The 18,871-nt window shown below is 36.9% G+C and overlaps 1 protein-coding gene across 1 annotated transcript; it reads right to left on the reverse strand.

Annotated features, from left to right (window-relative positions):
- Positions 1 to 720: 720 nt before the first annotated feature.
- On the reverse strand, positions 721 to 18,342 carry myo1f (myosin IF). Its single transcript, XM_056252358.1, has 28 exons — positions 18,133 to 18,342; positions 13,997 to 14,128; positions 13,177 to 13,266; positions 12,968 to 13,062; positions 12,003 to 12,090; positions 11,826 to 11,915; positions 11,596 to 11,727; positions 10,724 to 10,858; positions 10,439 to 10,571; positions 10,115 to 10,311; positions 9,955 to 10,035; positions 9,198 to 9,284; positions 9,007 to 9,093; positions 8,731 to 8,898; positions 8,144 to 8,229; positions 7,795 to 7,876; positions 7,602 to 7,708; positions 7,400 to 7,498; positions 6,976 to 7,120; positions 6,737 to 6,851; positions 6,191 to 6,360; positions 5,675 to 5,820; positions 3,952 to 4,098; positions 3,724 to 3,872; positions 3,579 to 3,641; positions 1,512 to 1,728; positions 1,254 to 1,426; positions 721 to 1,171 (listed from the first exon to the last, which is right to left on the reverse strand). Exons 1-28 carry the CDS (start codon positions 18,133 to 18,135, stop codon positions 1,095 to 1,097), a joined length of 3,294 nt encoding a protein of 1,097 aa, XP_056108333.1. The 5' UTR covers positions 18,136 to 18,342; the 3' UTR covers positions 721 to 1,094.
- Positions 18,343 to 18,871: the final 529 nt, after the last annotated feature.

The following is an 18,871-nucleotide window of genomic DNA, read 5'->3' on the forward strand; positions in this document are numbered from 1 at the left end:
TGCATAAACGTTAAGATCTCATGCAAATATCCAGGTTTAATACTGTATTTGTTTTTGTTTTTTTACACTCAGCAACATGCTGGACTTTGCATACATTTAGCAAAATGAGGACTGACTCTTATATTCTCTCTTGTTGTAGTGTCTCCATGCACCTGTTGAGACCTTTCAGTCTGAACTCACTTGCTCAACCAGTCCTCCCCACCCACCTGCATAGAAAGAATATGTTTTTTCTGGCATTCACTTGGCTGTCAAGGACACCTCTTTGTGCCAACCTCTATTCTACCGCAAATGCAATCCAAATATCATATCAAACACGTGTAACGCAGAAATTAGGTGAGGGGGAAAGAAAGACGGAAAAACATGTTTCCAAGGTATAATTCTTTAGGCTTGGTTCCAACTTTCAGGAACAACAATTTACTGGCCAAGAGGCAAATTGAAGTTTTCATTGCCTCGAGAGATACTGTATAACGACACAGTTCCTGATGCAAACTTGATTAGATTCTCAGTTTCGAAAAAAGAGTGAACCGGACACATTGTAATTCACATATTCCATAACGATGAGATATACATACATATGTAGTACAGCATTGAAATCTTTTTAAACAAAGCTCTCTTTAATAATGTTAGTACCACAGACATCAATTTATTTTGTAAAGATGTTACACAGAAGAGAAAATAAAATGACAATTTAAAGCATTGAAAATATATATATTTTTTTTCTTACATATAGTTTTGAGAAAATTACTCCAAAAATAAGGAAAAGGCTGTGATTGTTGTTCTTCCATTAAAAAAACTGTTCTAGAAAAACTGCACAACAGCACAGTCAAGTGGTCATTTGTGGGCAGTGCAGAGTCTTTGTAAACAGTGTATGCTCTCTCTTAGCCTGAAAACTGTACCAACAAAATGTTCTATTTTGTAAAAAAAATTACTTACAAAAATCACCATAACAAATGTTAAAACAAACCCTAAAAGATCTCGTCACTGGCTTGAGTCCAAATTCCCAGAGCCTAAGAGATTCCGTGAACTAGGAGGTTAAAGGTCAAAAGTCAGGTGCTGGTTTCATCAGTGCGGTCTACCTTGCTGGCATGCAGACGTCAGATCTTCTCCACATAGTTCCCAGGAAAGAGACCCTCCTTCCCATGAATCCGCCCTCTCCACCACCCTGATGGATCTACAGGAAAACCAGAGGAATATTAGAAACAATTCAAGTCTAAATCTAAACCACAACATTCTTTCTTTTTTCCAGGTCTCACCATCACTGAGTAGGTCTATGATATCGTTGACGTCAAAGCTAATTTCATCCACATCCTGGCCAAAATACTGATAAAGTGCTCTGCATCGAGGGCCCTGCGGTCGGGGCTGAGGTTTGGGGCGGCTAGAGGGGGCCGGTGGAGGCCGTTGACTGATGCTCCTTTTCCGCTGCATTCTGGTGAGATTTTAGACTCTTTGGTACTTACAAAAATTGGATTTGAGATGTTTTTGTATGTGCAAGTCTATCTGTGTTCTCTTACCCTGACATGCCCTGATCAGGCACATTGAGGAAGTCGAGGTTCGTGGACTGATTCTGGGCTGGCCTGGAGCCTTTTTGATTCTTCTGTGATCCCAGTTTAGGTAGAGCGTTGCTCGGTGGAGGGTTCTGCTTCACTGGCATGGAGTATGTCACTTCCCTCTGCTGCTTCTGCTGAGCACCAGCCCGGTTAAACTGTGCAGCCCCGTTCTGATGGCCCCCTGTTAGAAATACACATTATATAGAGGGTTACAGGTGTGAACCATAGTGTGTATCATTTCGGTTAGGGTGTCAGCTCAAGTTTTTTTATGATCTGCATTTTTATAATATTGTTAAAAAAAATGTAAAGCCAGAGACTACAAATGGGAATAATGTTTAATATGTAGACTTCATAGAGTAGAATGAGTTTTGAGCTTTGGTTCCTCCTAAGGTTTATTTACTCTCGGGGAGTTTTCTCTTGTAAAAAAGAAGTGTGCTTAATTGTACTGAATGTGCACTTGTAGTACTTTAAATCTTTAAAGTACACTTTCATGACTTTCTTAACACACTTAAGTACACTTTTAAAAAGTGCACTTTGTAATAATGTCAACTTAAAAGTTACTAAGTATATTTTAAATCATGTTGTAATGATCTTACAATGGGGCCTCCAATCAATCAGTTTGTAAAAATAAATACAAAACCTGTCCTAATTTAAAGAAAACAAGTTGACAAAAAGATTGAATTCAATATTTGGTGATAAAATAGCACAGCAAGAGATTTATAAGCATTGTTTTTGTAGGCCGGTCATTTTTGACCGGGAACACCACAAGTGTGACTTTGTGCCATTTCGTACAAAATAAAACCATTTCAAAACAAATTTCCTGGTTAATCATTAAATAACACTAGTGTGATAATCAGTGGAAATTGTTTTAATATTTTATGTAAAATTGACAAAATTATCCACAAATAATGATTTTTTCACTCAAAAACTGAGGTATGTAGCATGTACCAATATGTAGCTGCATAATGAGAGATTTATAAGCAATTTTTTGTAGGCCGGTAGTTTTTGATCGAGAACATCACAAGTGTTACAATGTGGAAAAACCCCCACAAAAAAATTACAAAAAGTATTAAAAAAAATTGGGGAAGTTGTTAGACTCTGAAGTGAGTAAAGTCAGTAAATTTTAGTCCAACGCAATAACATTAACTAGCATTTTCGGGTATGGGAAAATCCTCTTCGGAACACAACCTGAGGGTTAAAGAAGTATACTTGCTTTAATGTGTTCACTAACATACTAAAGCACATGTAAAGCTAATATACACTGCCCAGAAAAGAAAAAAAAAGTCACTGTTTGGATTTAAATAGGCAAATGCTTATGATTGCATTATTATTGCAGTGATTATTATGTTTCTAGCATGTTATATGTTTGGCAACAGTTCTTCTAACCCTAATTGATGGAGCGTGTAGCTTTTCATTTCTTAAACACTCATGTAGGAAGACGTATCATGGTCATATTCCAGGATGACAATGTCAAGATTCACCAGGCTCAAACTGTGAGAGAATGGTTGGGAGAGAGCATGAAGAATCATTTTCACACATGAACTGAGTCCAGACCTTAAATTCATTGAAAGTCTTTGGGATGTGCAGAGTAGACTTTACAGAGTGCTTGACTCTTCATTTGTCAATACAAGATCAAAATTTGATGCACCTCTTGATGGAAATAACATTACAACATGTATTTCCATCGATTTTTTTTTTTTTTTTTTAATTAATTTTAAGTCTGGACTCAGAGGTGCCTCATCATGTGTGAAAATGTTCCTTCATTCTCCCTTTTTTTCCACAAGTGTTGTCTTGCCATGGTTGCCTTGTTTTTGTTCATTAGAGATATGGGCTTCTCAATAAAGCACAGATCACTACATAAATTAACCTTAAATTTAACTAAACAGTTTTTAGAAAATTTGGATTCATTTTGCATATAAAACAAGGATTATAGCTACAGCAACTGGAGAATATACATTTTTTCCACGTGATTCAACACAGCAGTTACAGCGCAGAATTTCAACTTGATACATAAGTTAAGAGTTTTTATACCTCTGTGCCGTGGCTGGCTTCTTCCTCCTCCACCACTCTGTGGCATTCCCTTCCTGGTTGGCTCTGGAGAAAAACAAAAATGGAAGCTCAGTGAAGAGTTTTTGTGCAACTGTTGACACTTCATCCATCCAACCATCTGACGTACTGGATGTCTTTGGCAGTCCATCTCCTACAGAGACAGAAAGGGTCTTTCCTGCAGGTTTGATCACAGCTGCCTCAGTCTGTCCCCTCTGGAATACCACCATACGGGTGCCGCCTCCTCCCCAGCCCTCCTTTTTCACATGGAACTCCAGCCTGCACAAAACATTACCATTCATTCATGTTCTGCACTGGAATGAGATAAATGAGAAATGAGAGGGAGAGTGATCGGCACCTATCGCTGAAGGACAGTGAGAGTTTGCTTTGGGTTTGCTCCTCATAGCGCTTGCACAGCAGACTGAGGAACTCGGTCTTAAACGTGGACTCCAGCAGACTGTCATATTCAGTTTCATGAAGAATGAAGAAGTCATCTTGCCTTGTGCTGGAGGGAAATGAAGAAAGACACATTTTTTTATTTTTCCTGAAGAAAATATGGTGCTCGTCTAAGTAAAACTACCAGAATGCAAAGTTCCAATACAACTTGTATTGGAAACAATATAATTCCAATAATAAGCATTTGCCTAGTGTTTTTAGGGACATTTCTAGGGTGGTCTTGGTCACCGATGCCTTAAATACACTACTGTTCAAAAGTTTGGGGTCAGTAAAATTAATGATGCATTAAATTGATCAAAAGTGACAGTAAAGACATTTATAATGTTACAAAAGATTTGTGTTTCAAATAAACGCTGTTCCTGTTTTCAACACTGATAATACATTTTATACGTTTTTATAAGTTTGATACGTTTTCTTGCATCAAATCAGCATATCAGAATGACTTCTGAAGGATCATCTGAAACTGAAGACTGGAGATATGGCTGCTGAAAATTCAGCTTTGCCATCAAAATTATTTCAACCTATAATCTATCAAATTCGAATAAAATGTCATTTTTAATCAAATAAATGCAGCCTTGGTGAGCATAAGAGAATTATTTCATAAACATTTTTTAAAAATCCCTTTTAGCCCCATCAGTAAACTTTCCTCAACACCAAAACTTGTTCCTTTTAACTTGATATTAATAGACATAATCATTTTAAGTATAAAATATGTAAAGCATTTTTGAGTGTGATTGCGAAAAGAAACCATGTCAAAGAAGACCTAACAACAAATGTATAAGTAAATTAAATCCAAAAAATGATGTTTTATCATAAGCCAGGCAAAACTCATGTGCACAGCTCAAATGGTGCTGGACGACTTATATATCTCGAAGAAGAAGAATTATGAGCAGTTAAGGACAGAAGATGAAAGAGGACATGACTGATGATGAGATATCACAAAGCACAGAAAATGTTATTATTGACGCTGTAATTGATTTGCACATTATCTTCATACGTCTTTGATATATTATCATTAATCATCATCATCATGAGTAGACAAACAACATCCGTGACCCTCTTGTTCAACCCCCCCTCCCCCGACTTTCATTATCTCTCAGACTTGACATATATGGCAGAAACAAAGAACTGAGCCGCCATAAATATGAACTCATTTCCTGTTTGCTAATTTCCTTTTTGCACTTTTGCAAATAGTTGGACCCCGCATAACTTCCGTATAAGCTCTTCTGCTTGTTTGTATCTCACAGTAATAATACATCTGCATGTAAGCGCTACTGTGTATGAAGTATACACAGCATAAACGAGCAGCTTTATCGCATTTGCTCAGCCCAAGACAGCAGAATGCAGAACTGAAATAACAAAAGTTTTCAAAACAGCTGTATAACTACTGTAGCTGATTGTAGATAAATGTGCAATGCGTTTGGGAAACGCAGTTGAGACTATTAAGCAGTGGAATATTTTTACATGAACAAATTGTCTTCACAGCTGATCCCTAATAAATGAGCAATTTCTACAAAAAGCCTTGAAATGTGAATGTCACTATATTCCTACTTATGGGATTCATGTGGTTCCAGCAGCATTACAGTTTATACCTTTAAAACGGGCAGTGTGAGGCAGCAACTTACCTTAAAGAGATCGAACGGACACTGGAAATGTCCAGTTTTCTTTTCAGAACTTCCTTTATCTGGCCCTTCTCTGGTCCTTTCTTTATCTTTTCCCGACCGATTAGGTAGATGGATTTCGGTGACAGTATTAGATCTCTCTTTATAGTCTAAAAAAAATCAGCAAAAAATAATGGCAGCTTATTTTTGCCCTTATTTACTTTGTTTTAAATATTAAGCAGCACAACCGATTTTAAGATTAATTAGAAGTTTTTATTGAGCAGCAAATCAGCATATTAAAATGATTTTTGAAGAATCAAGTGACACTGAAAACTAAATAAAAATTCAGCTTTGTCATCACAGGAATGAATTACATTTTTAAATATATTAAAATATAAAACGGGTATTTTAAATATTTCACATTATTACTGTTTTTAATACTTTTGATCAAATAAATAGATCCTTAATGAGCATAAGAGACTTCTTTCAGAATTTTTATTTTTGAACAGTAAACATAATTTTTGCTAATTAGTTTCTCACCTTGAACCTACGGTCAAACTTGTTGACCGAGTCTGCAAAGTCAACCCGCTCCCTCTTGGCCATGAACTGCCGGAGCTCAGGCTTCTCTTCCATGCCCAGGTAATCGCCAACAAAGTTCCTGTTTATACTATTCCTACGTCGTTCTTTAAAGTTATACAGTATATCAGAGGCTAAAAAATGAGAAAAACAGAGAGAGAGAGAGAAAAATAAGCGTGCAACCTCACATACTATTTGCTATTACAGGGTATACCATATGTTATGTATACATTAAAAAACAGAAATGTAGATAAAGAATACTTTTATTTAATTTCAATACTGAAAAGTATCGCTTAAAATAGTTAGATATAATTAAAAATGGATTATTGTAACCAATTTTTGAGTGTGCCGTGTATTTTTATGCTTATTAAACAATCCTGCCGTTAAATTAGCAACATGCTAACAGCAAGCGTTTGAAATCAATGGGAATCATTTACAAGGTTCTATGACCTTGCAAGGACCTCTTGGGATGCTGCTTGTGTGGGCTATGTTTTATAGACTTATATTCACCTTCCTCCCGCATCTGCTCATATTTTCTCCGGGCAATGTATTTCCTCCATGCCTTCTGGATGGTTCTGGCAAATGTGTCAAACTTCCTCTCTCGCATCTCCTCCAGCAAAAATAGCTACAGTTAGAAGAAATGGGAAATGTTCAAGGGTAAGTCAGGATTTGTGAAATTATTTATGGGCTTTTTTTAGGCCTTGTTTGTATGGTTGGAGTTGACTATTTAGGTGATTTCTGAGCCTCACCGACTCTGGATTCTTGACGAAGACTTTGGTGCGGCCCATTTGGTACTGATCCGTGTCCATGTTTACACAACGCAAGAGGTGCAAAACGCCCTGCTGTTCCGCACCACGCCAATGTGGCCACGTCTCCGCTGTTAGGATGGCATACCTAGCAAAACACAAGTGTGATTCAGTTACCGGAGATACTAGCCCTGAGATTAACACACCTGGGAACTCAACCTTAAAATTAGCACTCCTGAACTTTCCACCCTATGATATTTCCGCTGAGATTAACACCTGAGGCTAATTTATTTGCGCTTCCTCACTTGAGGTTAATTCACTTAACTGGAAAACACCATAGCTAAGTCAAGGGTTAAAATGTCATATAAAACACATTTGCAACGATATTTTAGGACCAAACATTATTTCAAGCTTACTCTTACAGTACCTCTGTAAAAACTTCTGGAAGACTCTACGATAGGCAAAGCCTGCACGTCGTACCCTAATATTTTCCCTCAAGCCAAGATATTCCACCTGATGTTTCGCTCTGGGAACATAAAAGTGAAATTTATGAATAGCACACGAGTTCGTTTGCACCATCTTTGCATAATATCTGGAGTCTGAGCATGATGTTATATTGAACGACTCACCTGCTCTCCTCCCAGTCCTTGGGCCTCTTGGTCTCGTTGGGTTTGATGCAGCGGATATAGTGTGGTGTGCACTTCATCAGTGTGCTAACCAACTCATTGGCTTGCCTCTGTGGACCAGACAGTCAAGTGAGTGACTAAAGAAAATGTGACAGGTATGCTGATCCTCAGAGTTCATTAAGGACATTGGTCTTACTTTGATCTTCGAGCTAGCAGTGGTTGGTCTACCTTTCTTTTCCGTGTTGAGGTTTTCTGGGAAGAGGCTTCGGATGAAGTCGCTGCAATGCCAGAGAAATACAAGTTTTTGGATGTTTGTAACATGTTGATTAAGGTTACGGGAAAAGGGGATATGTCAATTGGCTGGTGTTTTCCAGGAGGAGAAAAACAGTTCTTTCAGGGAAAATTGATTATGCTCATCTTTCTTTGTTCTGTTGTTTCTTTGACTTTCCATTACATTACATTCTCTAACCTTTACCAGACCTAAACACAGCCTAACAATATGAGCAGTGCTTTCAAGGAGAGAGAAACAGAGAAATAGCACTTACTATTGGCTGCTCTGCATCAGTTCTATGAGATCAGGGAAAAGCACGTCTCTGTTTCTCTCGCAGAAACCGTTGATATCGTACGACACCTGATTTAAAGAAGTACTTAGTAAGAAGAAATTTAGTGGTGCTACAGCACTGTAATATTTTTTTATGTATTTGAAAGTGTCTTGCTGCATTTATGTGATCAAAAATACAATATATTTTGAAATTGAAATAGAATTTTTTCTATATATATGTTTTCTATTTTTTTAAAAATTAGATTTTTTTTAAAATTTGATTTATTCCTGTGATTTAATTTTAGCCGCCAGTAATTACTCCAGTCTTCAGTGTCACATGATCCTTCGGAAATCATTTTAATATGCAGCTCAAGAAACTGTTCTTATTATTATCAATGTTGAAAACAGATGTGCTGCTTAATATTTTTGAGGAAACCATATTTTTATTTTCAGGATACTTTGATGAATATGTATTTGAAATAGAAAATCTTTTGTGACATTATAAATGCATTTACTGTCACTTTTGATCATTTAATGCATAATTGCTGAGTAAAAGTATTAATTTCTTGGAACAGAAGTCATGACACACACCTTGCCAGCGTAGTGGTGAATGACAAAACCCGAGTTCCAGTTGTTGAAGTGTTCGTGCGTCCCCACAGCAGCCTGTAGCTTCTGAAGCAGAGTTATATCAACACCCTCTTTGGTGGCGTGCATGGTGGCACACACATCATCCAGCACACTCATGATGCCAGGAGGATTCTGGGATTGAAGGGGAATGGAGTTACAGCTTACAAAGCAAATAAAAAAATCATATCATTATGAATTACTATCAATGACAAATATAGCACAGCCCCTTTGCAGGCTTACCAGTTTATTTTCTATTAAGTCACACACAACTTTGTTGTTAAAGTATTCTATGGGTGTCCATTTGATGCCCTCCTGTACATACTCTTCCTGTGGGAGGTAAAAACAGTCTGTCAGATCGAGAATTTACACACATCTGGACAGATACTAGTGAAAAATGAAATGAATGATTTGCTGTTGTTGTTTTTTTGTACCTGTTCTGCTTTCAGTGTCAATTCAATAAAAATCTGCTGCAACTTTTCATTCACAAAGTTGATACAGAACTGTTCAAAACCATTCCTCTAAAATAAATAGATAATTATTATTATTAATAATAATATTCATTTAATATAATTAATAGTTGTAATTTGATGAAAAATTCCCAATTTTTTTTTGCAGAATGTTACTTTTTTATACATTTAAAAAATAAACACACACAAAATACACTACTGTTCAAAAGTTTGGGGGCTAATTGCCTGTTCACACCAGAACGATAACTATAAAGATAACTATTAGCGTCCACACCAGCGGACGATATTGTTCTGTTTATTATAAGCACGTTGCAGTTTTGTCATCTGCCGTTTTAAATGCTCGAGTTCGTTACAGCAGGAAGGATTCTGATTGGCTGTTAATGTTTTTATCAGTCATCAGCTGGATAAAATCGTTCTGAAAGTGATTCCAACTATATCGTTTCTCTGTGCCTTTTCATTATAGCTGTGGTGTGAACTCTGCTATTCTTTTATATTTAGAACTAGATCTTTATCATTATCTTTATTGTCCTTGGTGTGAACAGGCCTTAAGAGTTTTTTAAAAAGAAGTCTTTTATGCTTAAGTTTGAAATTATTTGATAAAAAAATAACCCCTTACTGACCCCAAGCCTCTGAATGGTAGTGTAAAATGACAAATATGCCTTATTGACTGATTAATTATTAAAATATGCAATCAAAATCAATGAAAGGGAAGAATATTTACTTGGAAAATCTCAAATCCATAAATATCCAGAACGCCAACACTGAGCTCTTCAGTGGGTTTCTGTATGGCTTTATTTATTGCCTGCTCAGACAGAGAAAGACAAAAAAATTACTCTTTTCCCAACTAATGGTCACTGTGTGTTCAAATGTCATTCACTAACCTCAACTAAGTAGTCAAACAGGCGGGCATAGAGGGCTTTGGAGAGAGCGTCACGCGTGTGGCACGCTTGTTCCCTGTTCAGAGTCACGTCGATGGATTCAGATTTACCACCCCATTTGGAGTCCATTTTCCTGCTGGTTATTTTCTCCTGTAGACGGTTCTGGTCGATGCCCAGCAGGTAGGCAGGGAAAGCCAATACTGGGTTGAAAGCAGGGTAAAAGAGGTCAATGCAAAGTCTGACAAAATATTTTTGAAGCTAGAAATTAAGACAGTGATCTCAAAACAGCAAACATGGAAGCATTTACTTCATCTGCATATCACTTACAGTCCGTGCTTTCCACTTGCCCGTAGTTTCCCACCTCAATGAAACTGATGGCGCCCAGATGTAAGATGCCAGCTACAATCTGCAGTACCTGCCTCTGAAACATCTCTGGTATGCCTATCACCTGCATGGCTTCCTGTAGACCAAGTCATCAAAACTCAAGGTCAACAAAAGTCTAGGTGGCTGGAACTGACAAACTTTGCTATTCTTAATATATTTGGTTCATGGAGGTGTATACTAATACTGATAATATACTAAGTTCATGATAATACTGATGAAATGATGTACCATGGTTTCCTGGAAGTCCTTGCTGTCATTAGTTCCATCCACCTTGTATGTTCCAGACTGGTTCAGGTAGTAGTAGTAATCTGGAGTCATAATTCCCAATTCTTCCCTCTGCTGAGGCGTGCATCCATCTATTAGCTAAAAACAGAGTGGTGGTTTATTCAGTATATATTCATATGACCCATCAGTATTACGTGAAAATTGTGTGTGTTCAACATGAATGTTGTTGTTTTTTATTCTATGATTTTTTTCTAGATGCAGCTCTGGGAAAAATATTACATATTTTTATTAAATATTGATTTTTTTTATATAATAAATATATTAAATAATATTACACATTTCATTTATTTTTGATTGTGACAGTGGGATTTTTTTTGTTCTTTGTTGTTCTGTAGTTTTTTATTTATTTATTTTATTTTATGTTATTTTTAAACCCTGTTCAACAAAAAAAAAAAGGGGGGAAAAAGAAATGTACCCTTTTTTAATTAAAAAAAGCCCTTTTTTGAGACTGTGGTAACTTATTTTGAAAAAGAAATATTTAATACTTAAAAAAAAACATTATTTCAGAAATGTAATATTTAAGACACTATGTATTTCTATTATTTTATTTTCTATTCGCTAATAATGCATTTATATATATTAAATAATTATTTAAATATTACATATTTAATGATTTTTGATGTGACTGATGTGTTTCTTTTTTTTGTAGCGTTTTATTCCCCTTTTCTTATCTGTAGTTTTTCTAAACACTGTTAAACTCAAAACAAAACAAAGAAATGACAAAGCTTTTTTGGGACCTCAGTGGCTCACTAAACAAAGATACGTTCCTATAATTAGACAAAGGGAATAGAATAACACAAATTTCTCTTTCCTACCTGGTAGAAGATGTGAAAGCTCCTTTCATTTTCATTCTGGCTCACGACTCTTGATTTTTCCAGCAGGAAGTTGGAGATCTTCCCTCCGTCCGGCTCTCCTCCTCGACTAAACTGGATCTCAAAGTATTTGCCCTGTCAATCGAGCTAGCGTTACTCACAGTAATGGAACACAGGTTTGCGTGTTGTAAATTCATAAGACTGAGCTGGATATATGTGAGTGTGAAACGCACAAAACGGCTTGAATTGTTGTTGCGGACTGTCTTCGCATTGCCAAACGCTTCCAGCAGAGGGTTTGACTGCAGGATAATATCCTTCACATGCTGAACAACAAAAACGACACAGGACAGGTTTTAGAACTAACACTTGCTTTTAACAAGCTAAAAAGATATTCTAAACACAGTTGTTACCTGTACTTTAGCTCCTCCCCCTGATACTTTTGATATGTAGCCCATAATGTACTTAGCAGCAACTGTTTTTCCTGCCCCGCTTTCTCCGCTGAATGAGGTGAACATAACACACGTGTGTCTTATTCAACACCTTTACATCAGAGCTGTTTGGATTCATATTCTCACATGCCATATTCTTACACACACACACACACAAACATGCTTTTTAATAGGTGGCGTCACTGTCACAGGAAGCTGTGGTTAGCGGCTTTTAAACCTTTTTAATTCTTTTAATACTGTTTAACAGAATTGACAGCACTGGCATGTCTACATTTGGCTATCCTCATCCTCATTGGCCGAGACTTAAAAAATGGAAGTAGGCAAGGCCTCAGGGCACATCTTGCGACATTAAGATGTTCCTATTTGGTCAATCACATAGGCTACATATTTTTCAGTGCCTATAATACCCCATAATCATGTTCAGTGGTTGGTTGAAATAATAAAAATGGCATAGTTGAAGGAATTCAATTTAGAAATGTCCATATTTTAGTTATTAAATATTTGTTTGGTTATGTCTAAAGCTCGCTTGATTTGTTCTAGTTCATTAGACGTGATAGTTTGGTGCTTTACCTTGCAAGGAACCTTTATACAAACTTTGACTGGGCAGTGAGGTAGCAAGGGAGCCATTAAGAAACAACATTTGCAAGGTTTTCTTTACTGTCAGCGTAAATCAGGAAGGAAACTATACTAAGAATGGTGACCACTGCTGCAAAGCCTTTTTGTGGGTGTGACAAAACGGAGAAGCAACAGCCAACAGTGAGAACAGCACTAAGACTATAAAAAGTGATATCAGCGAATGACACCGATACTGAAATGTGGATCTCTGCAGAAAGTCTTGTGAACTTGGGCTTGAATGTGGCAAGTTTTAGGAAGAACACCAAATCCGTGTTGAAACGGACAGCACATATCATGCAAGAACCACAAACCTGATAATAACACATTGATTTTCACTGTCAATCATCATGTTCCTGTACATGTTGTCTGTCAGAGCGTAAACGTGTGGTGGGTTCTCATACTGAGCCTAAAGAAAGAGAGAGATGGCTGTGAATCTGACATCATGCAATCATGCTAAATGCATGATAAACATGAGAATTCTTGATATAATGACAGTAAGTGTTTATTGTATTTGACCTACAGCTCCCTGGTAGAGCTCAATCTCACGGTCAGTGAAGTATGGCATCTGTTTGAACGGATTCACCGATATCAAGACAGGCCCTATATAGGTCTTCAAATCACAGTTAAGGACATACGAACAATCCAGTTCAATTCAATCCAATTCTGTTTGCTTCAGTTCAATTCAGTAGAATGCTTAGTAGATTATACACTATAAAAAATGTTGGTGTGGTATTAGTCTCTTCTGCTCATTAAATAAATGAGCTTTATTAAATAAAATAAAGCTCTGCTTTATTAAATAAAAAATACAGTTAAAACAATAATTTTGTGAAATATTATCCCAATTGAAACATCTCTTTTCTATTTTTATTTATTTTCAAATCTCATTTATTCCTGTGATGGCAAAGCTGAATTTTTCAGCATCATTACTCCAGTCTTCAGTGTCACATGATCCTTTCAGAAATCATTTGGTGATATATATAGAAATTAATGTGTATTATAGTAGTTATAATCAGTTATTAAGTTCCATAGTTATTAAGTGACATTTTAACTGCTAGTAAATGTCATAGAAGTCAGACAATACATTTTTTGCAAATGTAATCTGGACTAAAAAAGGTTTTCATGTAACACAGCAAAGAGTGGCTACTAAGCGTCCTGTAAAATCAGGAAGTGAGTGTGTGGCAACTGTTGAGTCACACGTAAACAAAAGAGGAAGACAAAACTTCTAATCAACCTTCCGTGAGTGACCATACAGTCTTAACACACGCAGTGTTAACTGATCAGTTGAGAGGAGTGTAACGATCCAGACTAGAGTGATTTGATCCCTTGGAGATCAAGGATACAAAGATGTAGTCGTCCAAGTATCTCTTTTTGAGATTGTCCACGATGGCATCTTCGGTGATCTTGGAGAGAAGCACCATGTCATCAACACCACTCTGCTTGACATTCTGGCTCTGCCAATGATACTTACTGGCCTGAAGGAGAGATGATACAAGGAGAGAGAAAATAGAGTCACAACTTCCATTTATCAGCCAACTTGAATGGCTAATGACTTAACCAAAGAAATTTACGGCAAAGACGTGAGTTTACGTCCTTGTCGAAATAAACGGCTGTTGTAGTTCTTTTATAGCAACTGATGTTTTTAAAAAAAAAGCAAACAACTGTTTAACTACAGACATTATACTTTCTAAACCCTAAACTCTAAATACCCATACAAAATTCTTGAGGGACTCCTTTATGACTACAAACTGAACAGGTCTACAGGAAGGAGTTTATAAGTCAGAAGAGCTTATGTGGTTGAGATCAACTTGTTATTACCATCAAATTGGTTCCATTGGTGACATTAAATTACCGTGTAAACCCAACAGGAAACACCAAACAGCTGATTTTTTTCCCCTCATAACTAAGGCATTATGTTACCATTTGAATTCTTACAAAGGAACAAGATTCTTAACTAGCAATCTGCACTGATATTCAAGCGAGGAAAAGACGCTGCCTTGGGAAAACTTAAGGTCATGGCCGACTTGCAGCATCCAGTTCCTCTTTCAGTCTTCCCTATTGCTGAAGTATTTACCACCATATCTTACCGCTGGTGACTGCAGATAGAGAAGGAGAGAAACTAAAAGTTGAACCGAGATGTGCATCTGTACACATGAATGTACTTGTTTTAACAGGAGACATGATTTTTCACAAATACAAAGTGAAAAACATGTTGTTTCTAAAAATGTTGCAACTTTGCACGGGGACGCAAAAAAAGAATGTTTTAAACCCCACATTTTAAATTATATAAAAGAAATACGATTGATAAAAATAAAATAAAATTCTCCCTATATTGGCTTTTACACAGATTGACCAACCCATTATAAAACAATAGATAATATAATAATAATAGGACTCCACTGAGCAACAGGTAAGGGTAAGCTAAATTAGTCAATAAAAAAAATGTTTCAACGCATGTTTGGTTTAAATATGGACAAACCCAACTGTTGGTTTAAATTTTTAAATGACATTTTATAAACCAACGGTTGGGCTTGACTATATTTGACCCGAACATGGGTTGAAACAACACAGCCTTTTTTAGAGAGTAGGTTCTGTCATTAACACACATTGGAATGGGTCTAATCGGATTCTGATTAACCCAATATTCTTAAATTATAGTCGATTGAAATTAGGTGGTTTTCTGTGGTTATAAGGACAGGAAACCACAGATAGTTAGTTACCAAGCAACAAGCAGCAGATGTAAGGAAGTTAAAGATCAGCTGTGTGTCACATTTGGATGCATTACATACCACTAAAGGTTATGGCTTACTTAGCATAATCAACTAACATAACATCTCTCAACATAATTTGAAAAAGAATACAACTGGTTATATTTATATATAATATAACAAGCATGAAATGCACAATTCAACAGTTTTATATAATAAGACTCTTTTTATAGAGAAAGCGCTCGAAAGTTAGCATTGAAGAGGCTGAAGCTCTCATGCCAGTGTTCACATTAATTTTTGCTTTTAAATTTGAGGTAAACCAGATTTTTCTCTATATAAGCTCCTAAAGGCATATTTGTTTTTGATGTGTTGCACCATAAGGAAGCTGTGAAACATTTTCTGGGTTTGTGGTCTGAATTCCTGGCCTTTGTTTCGACCACAGCTCAAACATCACACATGGAGCGTGGTCATGTATCTGAGCTACAACAGAGGTATAATCTTATAAACTAATTAAGTGTTGTTTGATGGACACGGGAGTTTCTGAAAATACACATCTCTTTTATTGAAGAGATAACAGGCTAAATAAATGTTCATAATGTCTTGTCTTAGGAGCATTAGAACTATAGAATTAAGACTAAAGCCACATTTTTTTACTCATTGTACTGCAATTACTATAAAGGTCACCTATTTCCGAATGACATCACTAATGTTCAAAATTGGAAAATGCTCGATCAGTGGAAAACACCTTCATGATCTTTATATTCTAAAATTGGTGATTGAAAACCATTGTGAGTTATTCAGATAATAAACATACTGAAATAGCTGATATGCTATGAAGGGTAAAAGGAAATGATAATTCACCACCTGATGAGAAACATAAAGATTAATGAATCAACCCACTGGTTTGCTGATGTCTGTGCTGAGGTAAAGTTCTAATATAATGATAGAGCAGATGGAAACTGCATCCAAATATGCTTACTTCCCTAATTTAAAGTAGGTGTAAAATGAACAGTATTCACAGTAGTCCTAAAATAGTAGGTGAAAAGTACCCATAGGACCTACTTCTTCCGGCAAGATTTTAAAGTAAGCATCCAATGGAAACTTTATCATCCCATGAGGCCACAGGGAGAGGATTTGTGAAAGCCAGTGAAGCAACACAACTGACGCTGGTAGGTCACATGATAATTACAATGACGAATGTAGTACATTCTGATTACATTCATAAAACACAAAAGAAGATATATTGAAAAATGTCTCAGAGGTCGTTTTGGAGCCCAATGAATTTCTTGGTCAAATTGGTCAAAAACTGTTAACAATATCACCAATGCTACTCTTTTCTACTGGAACTAGATGGTAATAGCCCAAAAAGTGGAAAATGCTTGACCAGTGGAAAACACCATCTACTGATCTTCATATTCCAAATTTTGCTAAACCAAATCACTTTGAGTCATTTAGAAATTAAGATGTTGAAATAGCTCATATGCTTTATTGGCATAAGGGAAGAGGAACTACATACAATTCATAATTGAGACACAGTTCACAAATCTATACGATTTGGTTTTTTTTTTGAGAAATGTTTCAGTTTGGTTTGTTTTTGTCCATACAATGAAAGTCAATGGGGTTGCTTTCATTTTATGCTCAAAAACGGTATTTGTCATAATACCTTCTTTTGCGTTCCATAGAAGAGAGTCAGTGAGTTGTACACGTTTGGAACAACATGAAAGTGAATAAACCATGAAAATCATGAGATGATATTCATTTTTACAATGTGGATCAACTTTGCATCCATCATCTGACCTGTGGTGGGCCATTGTAGCCCAGTTGTGATGGATCTATTATACAGTTTATGAAAGATACAAACTTCAGAAAGCTGTAGAAGTGGTGAGGAAGTACCGAGACAGGAACCGCAAGTCCCCTCTGACATACTTCCCCACATCCACCCACCTCTGGGTGCTGTTGCAAAAAAATCCTCTGTAAACCTCTCGCCACTTAATCAAACGCTCACTTCCTTCAGAAGCACCACCCCTGTCCCAAACTGCTGTCAGCTACCTAGCTTTAACCCTGACATCATGAAAGCCCTTAGTATCACCTTACCAAAGAAAATGTGATCATCTCACCAGTTTGAAAGCATCAGGCTGAACAACAAAGTGAAAGTGACATGTGAAGTTCAAGTATTGCAACCCATGCTCTGAGTTAGTGCAGCCATTTTTGGGAGCGATTGGAGGTTAGGTGCTCATTTCCTGCCGGTATTGAGAATCAAACCCCCAACCTTCAGGTTACCAGTCTGACTCTCTAACCATTAGGCCACGACTGCCCCCATGTCCACTCTAATAATAAATATACAAAATAAAACTACAAATACTTATGGTAAATTAGACCTTAACTGATAACTGAGGTTAATCGGCTTCCATTAAAGGAGTGGTTCGAGTTCACTTTTTTGTGATGCTGTTCATAGAACTTCCTTTTCAGTTAGTTTCACACATCCTAAACGAGTCGTCTCAAGCTTTTGACTTTACAGAGGAGGAAACTTTTCAAATTAGGACCAACAGTTGTGTTATGAGTACAATGAGGAACGTATATTTCTACATACTCTTATTTACAGACATATCCCAGAATAGCTAAAAAAGACAAGGCGTTGCTTAATCACCAAGGGGTCTTTTTTAGGAGCAACAAATAGGTTTATATTTTAGTCCAAATAAGTCAAAGTAAAAGTCAAAAGAGAAGTTATCAAACATCTAATTGCAATGATAAACCTCAAGTGAGCACATTACCATTATGCCGGTGCTGTTTGTTTCTCCTCCTTTGTGGTTCTTCCTTTGATGAGTGTGACAATCCAAAGGTTTCTCAGCACCCTGCCATGACCAGCAGACTCTACAGCACAAGAGCAGAAAGTTTAGAGAAGGGAAGCAGACTGTGACAAGCACTGAGCACAGATCACTTCCTCAAACTCCCACAACCCTTAGGTGAGACAAGAAGTTGCATGCTCTCTCACCACAGGCTGTACAACACGCACATATACGCCTACAAACAGAGAGGACATAATTGGTCAAACTCATGTCCCTCATGATCATGCGAAACCAATAATGTGCCGCAGGTTCCAGGTCAGCCGTTACTCTGAGGTGTGTGACAGGATGCAGCCCCTCCTGTTGAATGGATGACAAACTACAAAAGATGCAGAAACAATAAAAGTCATCCTGCAAACCACCAAAACTGAACACACCCTCACTCACGTTTCAATCTCTTTATACAGTTCTAAAAACAAAACAGCTCTGGTTTGGTTTGAGAGCTTAAGAGGCCTCCACAGCCTCAAGTCACATAGCCTAAAAATGCAAAACAAAGCTGACCTTTAGGGCCCTGGGACCCTCAGCACATACAAATAGGGCACTTTTAGTCATTTATTGTTAGCCTACCAATATGTTTAGTTTCTCTGCTTCTAATTTGTTTAGCCTTCGTCGTCCTCTAAAGATGCGTCTCATGGGAACATAATCTGGCCCTGCAACAGAACTCGTT

The sequence above is a fragment of the Rhinichthys klamathensis genome, unplaced genomic scaffold (assembly GCF_029890125.1).
Source record: "Rhinichthys klamathensis goyatoka isolate OS25496 unplaced genomic scaffold, OSU_Roscu_1.1 h1tg000094l_1, whole genome shotgun sequence".
NCBI classification, from domain to species: Eukaryota; Metazoa; Chordata; class Actinopteri; order Cypriniformes; family Leuciscidae; genus Rhinichthys; species Rhinichthys klamathensis.

Excerpts from the sequence above, each read along its gene's own strand:
- myo1f (XM_056252358.1), bottom strand. Across the intron at positions 11,728-11,825 it reads ACAACAATTCAAGCCGTTTT|GGCAAATACTTTGAGATCCA; the intron begins GTGCGTTTCACA and ends CTCGATTGACAG. Across the intron at positions 8,230-8,730 it reads TTCACCACTACGCTGGCAAG|GTGTCGTACGATATCAACGG; the intron begins GTGTGTGTCATG and ends TCTTTAAATCAG.